Source organism: Myodes glareolus, chromosome 8, assembly GCF_982192425.1.
Source record: "Myodes glareolus chromosome 8, mMyoGla1.1, whole genome shotgun sequence".
In the NCBI taxonomy this organism is placed as follows: Eukaryota; Metazoa; Chordata; class Mammalia; order Rodentia; family Cricetidae; genus Myodes; species Myodes glareolus.
This window is the reverse complement of record NC_142033.1, coordinates 11,856,394-11,873,767: the sequence shown is the minus strand read 5'-3', so window position 1 is coordinate 11,873,767 and position 17,374 is coordinate 11,856,394. Positions and strand designations below refer to the sequence as shown.

Genomic DNA, 17,374 nt, shown 5'->3' with positions numbered 1-17,374 from the left:
TTTGAGCATAGAGAAATCGTTGCGGTTTGGATATGGAATGTTCTCTAGGGGCCCAGGTACTAAAGTCTTGGTGTGGCTCTTTTGGAAGGTAACAGCAACTGTCAGGGGCGGTACCCAGGAGCAGGTCTAAGAGTTAGACCTTCGCAGATTGCACATTTAGGGGTTGACAGCAAGATGTCCTTTGTTTTGTTTTGCTCCACCTGCCCGTGGTAAGCAGCATGCTCTACCTAATGCTCTGCCTGGACCCAGACCCAAACCAAGAAAGCTTACAAACCGCAGGTTAACTCCCCAAGCCAAAATAAAATTCCGGTTTTGTAAGTTGGTTTTTATCTGACTGATTCATAAAATAACATTTCTTTTTTGGCCAGGATCCTTGCATAGGTTAATGTTGCTTTTTTCCCTTAGGAAGAATCTCAATCTTTGGACTAGTGGACTAACAAAAATTAGTTCAACATATTAAATGATATGTATTATTAATTAGGATAGTTGGAGAGCACTAAGTAAAAACTGATGAAAATTTAAAATGTGCCTCTTCTATATTTGTGATAAAGTCATGTCATGTTGAATATTTCAAAAATTATACTTCAAATAATAACTAACTGTTGGGCCTTTTCAAAGAAGAGCATTGTTGCAACTATGAATGACTGGCATTCTTAAAGTTGGTGTTCCATGGGGTAATTTTTTCCAAAACAGTGGGGAAACCCAAACCTATTTTTTCCTTAGTGTTCAGGAATCCTCTCAAGGCGCCCTTTGACTGATGGAGCCTGCTGTTCTACAGCTCTGGCATGGCTAGGGTGATTCCACAGAGAAGAAATGTGCCCAGAGAAAACCCAGTGCTGGCTAATGAAGGGTGAGATTAAAAGAAGCACAGTGTTGGTGGCTCAATAACCCTATAAATACACATTTTAGATTAGCACTCTCTATTTCTTTAGGGGACCAACCTCCATTCTTTTAATTCCTCCAACTCCTCGACCACCATAATAGGAAGCGTCCACAGTCGGCCATTTCTTGTTGGGCAAAGGCTCTTCTTCCTCTTCCTAAGGAGATACGGTTTTTAAAAGTGGATTTAATCAACTTCTGAAAATGTCAGTTGATCAGAGCTTCATCACACTGAGATGTTTTAAATAATTCCATTGTTATGGGGAAATGTAAAAATGATATTTGGGGTAGATGGGGGCATTTATAATGACATACATCAATTTCAAGTGCAATTCTACAAGAGATTAAGACACCTCCCCTTCACCAAATTCTCCTACATCCCACCTAGGCCGAAAGAAGTTGATTATTTTAACTGTGAGTATTGTGTATCTAAACCAAGTATGTTCATCAATTCAAACTGGAAAAGCTTATTCAATTTATGGTAACACTTTAACAATTACTTCATGTGTCAATATATATGTAACTTTGAAGGGTGAAATTTATATTAAAGAATCTATAAGAATGCACAATACCAGTATATTTCTTACTTTATGTTGCTAGTAGCTGACAGAGTAATAAAATAGCAAATTATCACTTTGAAGAAAGTAATGGCATCTTTGAACTGCCAGCATAGATATTTCAACAATTTTAGATAAGTGTCATCAGAACTATTAATATATCTTTATTCATAAAATATATTTAATCTTTATGGACTTTTGATCCTTTAGCCAGTCCACTGAAGGGCTCATTCCTCTATTCTGTGAAAGAAATGGTAAGATTAAAAAGTAGCAGTAGGTTCTCACAAAGTAAAGAGTAGATACTTAGCTATCATATAAATAGAATTAGTATAATTTCAAAATGATATTTACAAATGAAAATAGAATAACTGCTTTTCACTTTATTAGGCAATCACTTACCTCCTTTGGTGCAGAAGGTGGTGGGGGAGGATCCTTGATAACCTGTCCCAAAATAAAACACAATAAAATGTAGAAAGTTCCATAACATAAGAAAAGGTAAGAAAGCACAAAAAAAAACAAACAACAAAAAAGAAAAGGAAAACAATGTCTACTCTGGCAACTCCAAAGATTTAAGCTGACTTAAACTTAAGAATTATATATCTCCTTCATTAAAGGGAATACTTTGTATCTTCACTAACCTGAATACCCAATGAAAACACTGCTATCAGCATTTCAGCCTGTAAGATTCAAGCCAACCCCAGCATTTTTCCCAATGTTCCTTTCTAGTAGTTTGCTCTTTCCAGATGCAGACTACAAATGCTGGCATAACCTACAATGTCTCTTTGTTCTAAATAATTCTCCAATCCTTTCAGGCCCAACAGATTCTTTGACATGTTTCTCTCCTCCCTCCCCCTCCCCTGCCATGAATCTCTGTCTTCCCAAAGCAGATGACAATTCCTGTGGTGTTTACAGATGCTTCTCCCTTCCTCCCCAACATTCACAGAGTTCTTTGCTTTCATTTTATCTTAACTTTAAAGTTAAGATTGTCAATACATGTCTCACAAGCTCACTACCCTCAGTCTGCTCCCAATATTTAACAGAGTGGGAGCTGGTGGGATTGGTACAACATGTAATTTCAAGTTGGCAGGCAGAAGAGAAAGGGGAAGTTGGGAAGAGAGAAAGATGAAAGAGTTGGGAAGTGGAAAGAAAATGAGGAGAAAAGGGAAGTAAGGAAGAAGGAAAACAGGAGGGAGAGAAGAAAAGAGAATAACCACAGAAAGAAGAAAGATTTGCAAGGGTCACGCAAACAAAACTTCAATATTCTAAAGATTCCCCACTGTTAGTGTGTGCAGTCTTGTCTAAACTACAGCTAGACTACAGCAGTAGAGAAATTCACTATTTCATAAAGCACAATTTGACTGGCAAGGAACGCATCATTTCAAAGTTTTTTCCCAATATAAAGCCAAAGCTTCTCTCTCTAACAGTATCCAGTCTTTAGCCCTGGTCCTGGAGCCTGGAAAACATGAGTTTGTGCACACAAACACACATGTACACAAACACACACACACACACACACACACACACACACACACACACACTTTTTCTTCCTAATGAAGATAAATTCCTTGTTTTGGAGGCTCCAATAATTACTATGTTTCTATTGAGGTCATATTTGTGAGCTAAATTTATAACCCACTTTTTAATAAACTGATTATGAGTTACCTGGGTTATATTTTTAGTTGTTTATTTGCTCAATTTTTTAGTATATATTCATTAGTCAATATCCTAACTATAGTTTACTTAACCCAAAATAATATTTTTAAATATAGTTCAGCAATTAAACTCAATGGTGTTTGGACAAAGCACTTAGAACCTCGTGATTCCCTGCCTCTTCTTGGCATTATAATTGATGGGCTTCAAAAAAGAACGAACAAGGTTGGTAGCAGATAGCGGTGAGTGTGATAGAGGAAAACTGGAGGGGAAGAATCGGTGTGGTAGATTTGACCAGAACGCATCATACAGATGTATGAAATGCTCAGAGAATAAAAGTCTAAAAGGGAAAATATTAACCCTAATATTCATGCTATTGATAGTCTATCATTACAGTTTTCACCAGAGGTTACATTTAATCCTTGTGGTAAAAATTAAATACCTAGCTTCTCTCAGTATCTTTAGAAGAGCCTATGTTTTAACTTTGGTAATTGGGTCAATATCCTTCTAATAGCTTAATCAACCATTCCCCTTGCCAAAATGGACTCAAAGTTCCAAAGCACACAGTCCAAATCAAGAAATTTCTGAATTTTATTTTATGAACTTTGGAATTCGTATCTCTTTTATATCTTGCAAGTGTTCTTTAGAGTGATCTCACTAGAGAAAAATCATAATACACCCTTCTATTTTGAGTCTAAAATATCTGAGATCACTTTCATTTTGTAACAAGAATTTCACGTTTAGTCTTCAAACATGTACATCTTGCACAGCTAAATGAAAAAAAAAATATAAATAAAATCTCTAGCATTCTCCCTTCATAGCTCCTCCTTTTTAGTTAATACTGACCATCTATGTGTGTGCTAATGGAGGAAAATTAAATTAAGATCCTTCTGTGAGGCAGCAGCAAGGGGCTCAGGAGTTAAGAGCAGTTACTGCTCCTGCAGAAACCCCAGCTGCATTTGCCAGAACCTGCATGGTAGCTCACAACCACTGGTAACTCTGGTTCCAGGGGAGCCAATGCCCTCTATTGACCTCTGTGGACTCCAGTATGCATGTGGCATATAATCAAACACTTAGGCACACACACACATACACACATAAAATAAATAAATACATGTTTGAAATCTTTACGCAGTCACTTCTATCAAACTCACACAGGACAATGAGTACCTTCAGACGCTTTTATTTTACTGGAAAGCTTTTACTTAACATAATCTATAACGTTAAGATATTGAGCCTCTTTGGGTACACCTACATGACCCAGCTATTCTGTTGCCATTGCCTGATGTCTCAGTGTGGTACAACATCAGTTTACACACAGCTCTGCCTCAACATTCTCTCTACATCTGTCTAGTTCCAACAAGATCAATGATCCCCCTACTTCCTTCAGATATATGGACCATCAGTATTTTAGGTCATGATCACACTCTAAGTTAGTAAGCAAAATGCTGATAAAAAGGTGAAAATTATCCAGCAAGAGTTCCATGTTGTAAAATGTTGCTAATTTCAGTGGAAATAGTCATCAGCTTTCTTTGCCAACCATTGAATCCGGAGAATTAGTGAACTTGACAGCAATTGGCAAGACATAAGATCATCCCAGTTTTCTATATCTGGGAAATAAATTTGATTAATTTTGGGTCCTCTCTAACATGGAAGGCCTAATAATATAATAAAATTTCATGTTGTAATCTTTCTCACAGGTCTTTTATTTCAATGACTTTTCACAATTCTATATGGACATATGTGTGCCTATGCCTTGTATTCATAACACTCCAGAAAAGAACATTTTAGAGGTAATTTTTCAATTAATAAGAAACTAATTATGTGCATGACCTATTATAAATTTAAATAGATTTCGAAGTCTGGAGGTATGCATGGTTAACAATGAAAATAAATACTTCATGTTCTGCCTCAATCAAATGCCAGGCATTCTGAGTTAAGAGACACAACATCCATCACAACAGTGACAGGAACCCCCAGGACAGGACCCAGAACTGGACTCGGACTGTGTTCTGCTTACTAACAGTAACCGTCCTTCACTGGTGTTGCCAGAAGGTAGACACTCTGGCCTCTTTTATTTTCATATCTTTGTAAGACTGCTATGTTGATGTCCATTTTAAGCACGGAAGAAAGAATTCCAACAACCTCTAACCACAACACTTCACCAAGTGCATACAATGACAGAATTAAAGTCAGAGTTAAAATTCAAACCCATAACTTAGAACATTTACTTCCAAACCCTGAGTTCAATTCCATTACATTGGAGACTTTAAAATAAGTGTTGAACTGCCAACGGAAAGTCTTTGAAAGGTCAGTAGTTTGTCAAGCAGTTGTTTTGTTGGGGTGGATGGGGGAATGGAATCACAGGTGACAGGAAACGAGAAAGCATGTAGAGTAAAGTATGTAAAAGAAGTGAGTATGTTGGAATGGGGCTTATACCATTTCAGAGAAGCATTGCACATTCGCTATTATGCCCAGCATCACCCACTTAGAAATTTCAGGGCAGAGATATAAACCAGTCTTCCCCTTATATATAAAAATATTACTATACACATTACCACGTGGACTCATAAGTAACAAAAAGAGAAGAAAAGAATGTGATACTACTTGTCAATAAAGCCAGAAAAGGGTGGGAGTCTATGTGGAAGCGGCATGCCTGTGTGCCTGCATGCCAGTAAAATTAGTTTCGGGGGAGAAGGGAACTTAGTGTTGTCCAAATGCATTAAAAATAACAGTCATGAGAATCTTGTTCTTATGTTAAATAGTGAAAGAGCACATTCACTCCAGAGAAGGGTGTATTCATGTGCACCATATTTCATGAGAATTTGCAGGTTTTCAAAGGCGTAATATTGCCTAGTTGCCAGGACTTTTCCACTTAGCATCCTTCAGCTCTGTATTGAAAATTCTGGAAAACACTTTCACCACTTTATGGACCATATGGAGAGTTTGAGTCTTCTCCAATTTTTTTTTCCGTTTGTTATTATCATCATCGGGGTGGGAGGGAGAATTACATCTCCTCGGCTTAGCTGCTTGAACCAAGATTTCGGTTTGGAGGAGAGCCGATTTCTTAAAAATTAAAAAAAAAGAAAGAAAGAAAGAAAGAAAGAAAAGGAGGGAAAAGAAAGAAAGTTAGCTGCTTCAAACAGTCCTTTTGATCTGTTCATTAACACATTTCAAACGCTCCAGTGATGTGGGCATTCTTTGCATTAGAAAATGTCAGCGGTGGAGCCTGCAGCCAGCTCAATGCAATTATATGTTCTGATAGTCAGAAAAAGAGTGGAAGAACTGTCAACATTGCACTGCTTTGGATCGCACACACACACAAAAAGGATACAGTATAAAGACTGTCGGTAGTAGGATTTCAGGTGTAATTTTTACCAGTAACGAAAAGAAAACTATCTAACGACCACAAGCCCACAGACAGTGGGAGGAAACGCTCTGTTTATGGAAATTTTTTAAATCCATGTGGGTCTTCCCTTCATTTTCTCTTTCCTCCTTGACAAAAGCATGGATCAAGGGCAGTACCTTTCTTCTGGAGTGCAAAACCCTAAGTTCTCTTATGTTTGTACTTGCAAAGTCCTTTTCCGAATTCCACAATTGGACACAGAAAATATAGCCCAGTTATCTTGTTCTTTCCTTCTCTTCCCTTTTTAGCCAGTTCAGCCATGTTCAGGGAATCTTACTTTGAACAAATAAGCAAAAAGCCAGAAAAGTGTGCAATAAATACAAGGTCAAATGGGACAAGGGAAGAACAGTATAAAGCTATATCCTGACAGGAGTTAAAGACATTGCTGTCATAGGTCAGGACAAACCTGGTACCCTGAGTCCTAAATGATGGTGGAAAATATCACCATGGAAGCAATACATCCAAGCATCTATCACACTGTATTTCAACGAGGCAACCAAACATAAATCATTTTAATTAATGATGCAAGGAAGGCATATTAAAATTTAAATTACTTCTGTTTTATTGGACATTCCCCCCCAAAATCGGGCCTCTCTGAAATTAATTCAATAAAGGTACCAGGAGCCCTCCTCAACAATAAAAATCAAGTGCAGCGTAGAGGCGTTATTACTATGTAAGGAACAACACAGCTGGTGCTTGCTAAGAATTGTTCGACAGAGCTCTGGCTGGAAGCATCACCATGAACCTTACCTGATCAGCAAACCGGGATTTAAAAAACAAAGGCAACTCTGAAGTTGCTTTCTAATTTAAGATTCGCAACATCTTTCTGTAATGTGCAAAATGCAAGAAGACACAAGGAACTTTGCGGTGCCTCCCTGAGGATGGAGACTTTGGCTAAGGACACTAGAGCAACATGAACGTTCATCGGTCCCAGCGTAATTAACAATATTTGCAGCTGTGTACCCCACTCATGGACAGCAATCCAGAAATCCTGTGTTTGCCACCTCATAAGCCTCACATCTGTAATTGTGGAGCGTGGAGGATTGCGCCCTCCACGTCACCTTTACTTCTGTTTCTGATTCTGTGCGAAAGCCAGGCACACAGAAGACACAATCTGCAGGGTTTTCAGTCACAGTCACCTTCCTCTTCCATCCCTACAAAGCGTCCCTTACAATGAATGGCAGAAGAGAAAGTAAAACAGTGAACAGTCACAAATAAGACTGTCTTGAGCGGCCAGCCTACAACAGGCACTTTCAACCTGACTTTGGCATCCTATGCCTCACTTTAACAGCCTGGTGCATCTACAGAACCTTTCTCATATTAGCCTACGCAAAATTCAAACGCGTGAGATTTTGAATACATGAACAATATTGAAACTAAATTATAGCTATAAATATATTACATTTAAAATCTGATTATACTTCAGATTTTATTACAATTAAAAATTTTGATTCTGAGAACCACAGCTATACATTAGGTGGGCTTTGGAGAATCCTGCGGAAGAGGGAGAGGAAGAATTGTTGGAGCCAGAGGGCTCAAGGACATAGTAAGAAAACCCTCAGAATCAACTAACCTGGGCTCATAGGGGTTCACAGAGACTGAACTGCCAACCACGGAGCCTACATGGGATTGACCTAGGCTTTCTGAACACATATTGCAGTTATTTAGCTTGGTCTTCTCGTGGGGTTCCTAAGAGTAGGAGCAGGGGCTGTCTCTGGCTCTATTACCTGCTTTTGGGAGCCTTTCCTCCTAATGGATTGCCTTTTCCAAGTTTAACAGGAGAAGAGATGCCTAGTCTTCCAGCAACTTGATATACCATGGCTGGGTGGAGAGAGGCCCATGGGAGAGCTGCCCTTTTCTGAAGAGAAAGGAGGAGGAATGGATATGGAGTGAGAGGGAAGGGATGTTGTGGGGGGGGGGGGACTGAAAAGAGAGGAGGGAGGGAAACTATGATTGACCTGGGAAATAACTACCTTATCTATTTATTAATAAAAAAGAAACTGTGATTCTTTGGGACTACAAAATGTGTCTTTTCTACTTTGTATGCATTTATAAGGGACACTTTTCAGGGAAAATGAAAGAACCAGGCACCCTGGGTAACAAATCCCCTTGAGCACAATGTTCCCACAGCCAGCAGAACTTCTGTTACAATGAGCAACAGCCTGCTCTGTTTTAAAGCTGATTGTGGGAGACTCGGACAGCATGTCTCTCAGTGTTGGAGATGAGGTAGTTCAGAAAGATGCCCCAGTAAACATCTGTATGTTATTCGTTTCTTTGTTTACATCACTGGGAAGATTTTCAACAAGTCACACAATGCCTGTCTGTTTTCACAAACTTTCTGAGCTATACTAGAGGATAGATTTTAAAGAAATAATGATGCTAAATGCTCGCTAAGGTATATTTTTACTCACACATCACCAAAAAAGGTACTACTTCACACTGTGCATTTTCACCAGGATCAGTATAAACTAGTTTAGAAGTGACGCTCCTGGCTTTCATTTGTTCCTTGAGTCCTGGGATGAGGCTGGTACAGCTCACCGGGTACATCCTAGTTTCACAGAGACAGTATGTAGCTAACCATCCTGTGGCCTGCTGTTCTCTGCAGGGCAAAACGCCAGTCCCTAGCTTTCAGGAAAGCCAACAGCTGCACACCTGCATTTGAATGAAGCCATGCTGGACACTTCTTGCAAAGAGTGGCAACCCGGGGACCCTGTCAAACGATGCTAGCACTACACGTGCCTAGCATATTTCTGAGAATTATAACCTCATTCTGTTTTCATCTCTCTCTGAGACAGTAAGTCAGTTCCATTCAGTACATGAAATATTATGCATTACAAACCAAAACCTGGTTATTCTATTATATTCAATTTTATTACACTTATCTATTTATTTTTGTATCATAATGCGAATAAGCAGGCCAGAGAGCAACCTTTGGGAGCCAGTTGTGTCTTTCTACACTGTGGGTCACTGATATTGAACCCAGATCATCAGGTTTGGCAGCAAGTGCCTTCACCCCTGAGCCATCTCTCATGCCTTCTCAAAATCAATAACCCTGACCAGTCATTTCCAACTTGGGAATATCAGAATGAGTCTATAAATATAATTATTTTCTTATTGTTGCAACAACAACAAAAAAACCTTCAAAACCCAGTGACTCAAAACAAAGAGACTTGTTTTTATTCACGTCTGAAGTCAGGAGTCTGAATTAGGTCTCATGAGATTATGGCTCTACTGTTGGCCACTCCCTGCCTTCCCAACATCTCTCCACACCAACATCCCTTGTCATGAGGTCTGCACCATTCCAGTCTGTCTCCATTGCACCATCTTCTCCCTTTCTGTGGTCCAGTTTCCCTCCTAAGAATTACGGTTATGTGTAGATCCCTTCTAAACTATTCAAGATGATCTATCGCAAGAGACTAAATCATTCAATTCTCAAAGATTCTTGAATCTCACCACTTCCCATTCTCGGGTGAACGCAAACTTTCTAGAAGTCATAGGAGACCCTTCTGCCTGAGGGTCTTCCACACTAGGTCTCGGCTCAGCACTTTTTAAAGCACACCACAAAGTAAACACACACACACACACCTGAAAGGTCCTTCATTAATTACATAGTTTCTTTATGTTTGAAAACATACAGTCAGTCAGGCTCCTCTGAAAAAATGTTCTTTATATATGGCTATTGGGTACTTAGAGAACTTCGTCTATACTTCTAGTTCAATTTCCTTGTTTCTATATTGACCTACAAAATTCCGTATCATATTGTAAGTATGTATAAGAATACAGTAACTGCCACCTTCTACATGATCAAAACATATCTGCAAAATGGTAAACAAAGGACTTTGCCTGTGCCTTACCCCAGCATTTGAACCTCCTCTAGAACACACTTGTTACAGTTCACTTCCACCTAGGTGTGACTCTGAGTTCACATTCAGGGCTTGCTGCTTTCCATTCTGTGCGTCTAAGAATAAAGTGAAAGTGGCTGCCTCCATCAAATAAACTGCAGAACTAATGAGCGATCGATCGTGCGCGTTTTGAAGCTAGGGACTCTTTGTGAAATCCTATAATAACTAGAGGGACTTCTCAACGCCTTGCATAAACATAATTCCGTGGTTTATTATCTGCAAAGCCTCAGGTCAGAATGGACCTGCTCTTACCAGCTAGGACCTCCTCCTCCTTAATATCCAAGATTATTTTCTACATTTCAGAAAAGGTAACAACTTCCTAAAAAGGGTCATTTCATTTTTTTCATATGTCTTTAAGGGAGCAAGCACACACTCTGACACTTTTGCACCCTGTGACCAAGAGTAAATGAAATTATAAACTAACGAAGGGAGAGAATTTGCTACCATAGAATTTAAATTAAAAATGCAAGGAGCACAAATCACATTAGGGCACCTTTTTGCTTTTTAATTTGAGACTCAAGAATGCCGTCCACCTCCCCCCATAGCCATATCTAAGATAATCAAGATTACACCAGGACACTGGTTGAGCATAAATTGCTGTGGCAGGAGCTTGATGAGTTCAGCAGAGACAGGGAGAGCGTCATCTCTACTGCTGTCCTAGCTAATGCTGTCCTTCCTCTGTGGCCCAGCTACCCTGAGATAAAGGATGGGAAGGCTACCTCACGGCAGCAGACTGCGGTGCCTCTAATAAGGAAAGGAGATGGAAAACAAAGCCCGCCCTGATATCTTGGGAAGCTGAAATCAGGTAACAAAGGGGAAAAGGAAGGAAGTGGGCGGGGCAGTCTACTGTGTCATGTTAAACACTCCCAGGAGATGGAGAAAGTGTTGCTTCCATGAGTAACACTCTCAACACAAGTAAAAGGAGCACACTGGAAGATTTTTCTGGGATAATCTTTTCTATAAACTCTAGATAAAAGGGGATTAAATGAAATATGCTAATGTATATAAGTTATGCACTATCACGTAGGAGGCTGAATAATACCTCTATAAAGATGTCTGTGACTTAATTTTGGTTCTGTGAATAAAGTACTTTACATGGAAAAGGGATTTTGGAGGTGTGATGATTAACAACCCTGAGATGGAAGATGATCCTGTAGGATCGAAATGGGTCCAACTGGGGTATGTAGGTCTGTAACACTGGCAGCCTCCCCCACTTGCATTCTGCCACAGGGACACATACAGATGAATGATCAAGGAGATACGACACAGTGGTACTGGCTCTGGGGGTGGATAAAAGAGATCACATGGCAAGAAATAAGGGTGGCCTCTTCAAACTGGAAATGACGGACTCTGGCCCTGAGCTTCAGAAAGGTGTGCATCCCATTGCCTCCCCTGGCCCAGGTGAACCAAGGGAAGCCCATGTAGAGGCTGTGATAAAGTAATCATTAGATTAAAATGTGTGGAGCTTTTACAAGTCAAGCAGGTGGTAGCTCAGGAGCAACAGGGAACCCCACCCCACCCACTCTCTCTCTGGCTTCCTTCACACACGAAGACAGCATACACCGAAGCTGCGCATCTGTCTCTACAGTCAGTGTTTGACTGACAGCCTAACTTCTGCACTGGGCTTACCACTAAAATATGTTCCAGCTGGGAGGTAAAAGAACACCTCATGCCAACAGATCCTTAAAGAAATGCACTCCAGGCACTTTTAAAACAGCAGCCAAAAGCCCACAGCTCCCATGCATGACACACCAGCAGAACCCGGCATCCATGTAGCCAAACTTTTCTTGAACTTGAATGGAAATAACTTTCATCCCAACGGTCCCCCAACCTCTCGACACACCGTCCCACACACCTGAGTTCTGAAGTGTCTCTGATGTGAGTTTTATGCTCGAGAGCGGCATGCGTGTTTTCTAGAATTTACTGTATGTAAAATAATTGAAATTGAAGTTGCTAATTCAAGCTGTGCTGCTGCTGGGCCACACGGCATCCGTCCACACGCTGGGCCCTACTTTATATCTTACTGCTTTAGAACATGAACAAGAGCAGAGGTGAAAGTTCTTACCACTTTACAGCAAAGGGGCCAAAACCACCACATCAAGGCGATCCCCAAGAGCAGCAACAACACCAAAATCACGATGATGGCTGTGATCCCATTAGACTGTGGAAGGAAAAATAAACAAAAAAAGAGGAAAGTTTAAGGTCAAATACCACATGTTGTTTATTCTTTTAAGGAAGCACACACTAGGTAGGAAAAAAAATGAGCACAAAAGGCAAAATTATGTTAGATTCCTTTAAATTTTACTAATTCCTTTTTATTTCACTTAATGTATACATGCTATGTTAAGATGGCCAATAATGCAATGTCTTCCAACGTGCTACAGACGGCTTAAGATCGTCTTAAAAGAATGTGAAAACCACAACTTTTGAGGATTAAACTAATGGTGCCCTGGGGACTTTTGTGCTTAGGCAACAATTATATTGGTTCAAGCTCAATTTCTTCCAGGCAGAATTTCCCCAGATTTTATGACAATACAATAGCAATTACTTTACATCCTTGGAGTGTGAAGAAGAGACAAAACACAGGTCAGTAAGAAAACCACAACAACAGCTCTTTCTATGTGTGCCTAGATGGAAATGCAGCCTGATGTGTCCTTTCTTCCTGTGACTTCTGGTCGTGGTTCACATGTGACTCAGGCAAGACCTTCACTGTCTGACTGCAAAGCTCCTCCATCCTTTAGGCACCTGCTCTGGGCTCTGCCTGCAACCTTCACTGTAATGACCTCTGCTCCATCCTCCAGGCCTCAGGCTAAGCCCTTCCAGCAGGAACCCCCGCCTAGGATCCCATTGCTACAAAGTGAACTGGATGACAAAACTAGATAGAATTTCTGTAGATTTTAATTGTAGCCTTTTTACACTGGAATTAATTATGAGCTTTGGGAAATTTAATTCGATTTTTTCTATCATAATGTACGTCTCCTGGGAAATCAAAGGCCATTTCTAATCAGCTTACCACTTGACTTAACTCCTTGCTTAATGTTTACAAACTATGTACCAAGAAAATGAACTCGAAATCAGTAAGACCCCACATGGCACACATAACAAAAGGAACATAGACACTTTCACTTTATCAGTGAGTTTAGAGGAAACCAGTGCCCCTGCCAAAGGCCAACTACTCTGGATTCCCAGGGAAACGGTTTCAGTTGGTTGTCTTTGTGGGTTTTGTTTGTTTTAAAAGAGAAAGAGCACAGAGAAGAAAGATAAAGAGAAAATAAAATACTTTATAGAGATTTTAGACCAACATCTAAATACCGTCTTCTTAAGGCTATCAGAAGACAATCAGAGTGTAGATCAGGAAAATACAGGAAGCACATCCTCCTTCCTCATCAGATGTACACACAGAAAGGAATCATGCCACCCCACAGGCACAGGTACAATTAATACAAAAGCAGACAAACAAGGACAACCAGGAAAAGCATGTCCCAGAAGTACACTGGGAAACTATAGCATACACCCAGAGAAACAAAAGACACTGCAGTATCTTGTTGAGATAATCCCCACTCCCACCTAGGCCCAGTAGCTCACAAAAAGACCTTGTGTGACTGTGCTATTCAGTGTCACAGAGAGCTCTGTGAGCATCTGATTCCCCGTTAGCATTTACACCGTTTCCACAAAAGAGGAAATGCAACTAGAGGCCCAGAATCTGCTAGAACTGACTGGCTGGTTTGCTATTTCTATGCATGTGCAATGAACAAGAAACTCACAGACCTGTGCCGGCTATTGGAATATTACATAGATGGGCACTTAAAATCCTTCATTTTTTCCCCTCAAAATTAAGTGCCTCTATTAGTAACAGTGACACAATTCCCCACAAGGGAAAGAGATGGTTAGTGTGATGGTCCTGCAATCATAACTGATCCCAAAGACTGTTCAAAACTTCAAACTAGAGTACATATGTTCTGAAGAACTGTGAAGCTTACTCTCCTTTGTTTCAGGCAAGCAGGATGGAAGCAGGGTCAAAGGAAGCAATGATTTAAAGCTACCCGACCTTGCTCTGTCTCTGTCTGTCTGTCTGTCCTCATCGCAGACACTAGCTCAGTGCATTATATAGGATTCCCAGCTTTCCTGTTTCCTTTGCTGTTCTCAGAGCATAGAGCAGTCAGTGAGGAAAAGGAAATCAATTCATTGTTCACATAACTTCCTAAACAGAGTAAGGAGAAGCCAAGCATGGAAACCACAGTCCTAGGAACGGACAGCATGGTGCAGACCTAGAAGCCAGATGAGGAAGAGGATGAAGCCAGCTCTAGTTACTCCTAGATCTGAGTCACAATCGCAAAACCAAAAGTTCCTCACTTTTACTTGACACGCTCTCCTTAATCAGACCTCCAGCTGAAAACTCCTCATAAATATTCAACATGAATGCCATTTTTCTTAAACTCAATATATATGACAGAAATCTAAAAATATTCTTCCATTCATCTAAACCGTACTCGATGAGCCACTACTGTAGACTGGACTGTAGGGTGCCAAGGCCACACATCAGCCGCGTCTGGAGTAGCCCGTGGGTGACAGAGAGGAAGCTTGAACAGATACTGATAAAGGTGAGGAACGAGGAAGGAAACCCAACAGAAGCTTGACAAATCTGGCAGGCAGTCCTTGAGAAAGGTAAAAGGGGGGAGGGGTGTAGGCAAAATGAAGAGCCATTCAAAGGAGAGAAGCTACTGCATCTGGAGCAAAGAGCCACCCACAGAGAAGGTGTGAAACTTGAAGAAGTCAAAGGCAGACCTCTGAGAAGCTTCATTCAGGCTCTCCAGCAAAATTCATGTGGAATTTGTGTTGCTGATGACCCCCTAAATCACCTTGCCAAACACTAAGGCTTGCATAGTCAGGGGCTGCCATAGCATGGCTGCCACTGAGGGACCATTAGCCCCTGTCCTTTAACAGGGGGCTCCTCATATTCCACCTGAAAACTAGTCCTCCTTCTGGCTCCTCTATTCTAAATATTCTAGATCTCTTTCTCTCACAAATTACAGTTAAGCTCTTTAGGCAGCTTAAGGCCCTAGCTTTAAAGTATATTGAACTTTAACCTCTTCCTAATCATTTGCATCACTGTCAGCCCAACGGGACTACTTCCTTTACTATGTTTCTTAGATTACAGAAATGCTGACAGGATTGGGTGTCATTATTTCTGGTTTTGGCCATTTTCATACAGTGGGCCAGGGGGTGCCTGTTAAGCATTCAGTGGATGCCACTGTGCAAACTTCTTCCTCTAACTGGGAAGAAAATCTCAAATCCTTACAGTAGCTCACACAGTTTCAATCATCCAGCACCCTGCCCACCACTGTTTGTTCCATACCAAGACCCCTATTTTCCTGGCCTGTCTCCACTCTCTTTAGAAACTCCCACCTCAGGCTCTGCCCTGTGCCGCCCATCAACACGGAACCTTCCTATCACACATGGTCTTGAAAAGTCACTCCCTCATCTCCCAGGCTTTGACTCAGAAGTCACCTCAGTGAGAATCATCTCAACCCCTATTTAAGGTTTAATATTTCCACTCCCAACTGTTTCCCACATCTGACATGCCTGATATTCTTCTTTTTTTTTTTTTAACATTTTCTTCTTCAACAACCTCCAGTAATATAACTCTCCTGAGAACTCACCAGGCTCGGATGAAATGGCCTTACAGATCTGTAAGCGCCAGGTGAGTCATCTGGCCTAAGAGTTCCTGCAGGAGGAGCTAGTTCTTAGTGATAAGACAGAAACAAAGACCTGTCTTCCTGTCTACCAGGAAGAAAGATTTCTTAAGTGGCAGGGGTGGACAAAGAAGAGGAAGGAGCAGTCCTTCGCCTTGGGGGAAAGGAAAGCTTGAGCAAGCAGGATAGTCAAGATGGGGGAAGGACAGAGAGGGAGAGAGGAAATAGCCATCTGATGGATGGAGCCATTATGGTGCTAGGAAGAAACCTGGCACTGGAGAAATCCCCAGGAGTCCACAAAAAAGACCCTAGCTAAGGCCGCAAGCAATTGTGGAGAAGGTATCTGAACTGGCCTTGCCCTGTAGTCAGACTGATGACATCTTAAATGTCATCATAGAATCCTTATCCAGCAAGGGACGGAAGCAGATGCAGAGAGCCACAGTGGAGCACTGGGCTGAGCTTGCAAAGTCCAGTTGAAGAAAGGGAAGAGAGATAACACAGGCACAGGGGTCAAGACCATGATAGGGATATCCACTGAAGCAGCTCACCTGAGCTAATGGGAGCCCACGGACTCTGGTCTGACAGCAGGAGAGCCAGCATGGGACCAAACTAAGTCCTCTGAATGTGGGTGATAGTTGGATGGCTGGGGCAAACTGTGGGGCTACTAAGAGTGGGACCAGGATTTATTCCTGCTGCTTGTACTGGTTTTTGGAGCCCATTCTCTTTAGATGGATACCTTACTCAGCCTAGATACACTGGGGGAAGGCCTTGGTCCTGCCTTAGGGCAATGTGCTAGACTTTGGTGACTTCCCACAGGAAGCCTTGCCCTCTCTAAGGAGTGAATGGGGTGTGGGGTGGGAGAGAAGGAGTGGAGAGAGCGGGAGGAGGGGAGAGAGTGGGAACTGGAATTGATAGATAAAATAAGAAGAAATGGTTTTAGAAAATATTTATTAGTTGATAAATTTAAAAAAGAAGGGGAAGAAGGATGTAGAAAGTGACATTTCAGGGAGCTAAACCCTAAGCAAACTAACTACACAACCCAAATATTTGTAACCTCCATCAACCACATCCTGAGAGACCAGAGAACCAAAAATTACAACATCCACAAAACCTATTAGTTGCAAAAAACAAAACAAAACAAAGCCCCTATCTACAAAACAGAAAGAAATGTTAATTAAAATTATCCAGAAAATTCAAAGGGCTGAAAAGCCCATGTGGATGCCTATTTTTCCCTACAACAAGGTCATACAGTGAAAAACAGATATTTCTGCAGAGGCAGTATTTTGT

General features: G+C 41.0%; 1 protein-coding gene across 2 annotated transcripts in view; it reads right to left on the bottom strand.

The window, feature by feature from the left end:
• The window catches only part of Antxr2 (ANTXR cell adhesion molecule 2), a 127,345-nt gene that overhangs the window by 58,011 nt on the left and 51,960 nt on the right, over positions 1-17,374 (bottom strand). For both annotated transcript variants that reach the window (XM_087908848.1, XM_087908849.1), the window contains 3 exons: positions 12,460-12,555; positions 1,836-1,877; positions 942-1,037 (listed from right to left, as the gene is read on the bottom strand). In XM_087908848.1, coding sequence (XP_087764974.1) covers positions 942-1,037; positions 1,836-1,877; positions 12,460-12,555 — 234 coding nt within the window. The remainder of the gene's footprint in view (positions 1-941; positions 1,038-1,835; positions 1,878-12,459; positions 12,556-17,374) is intronic.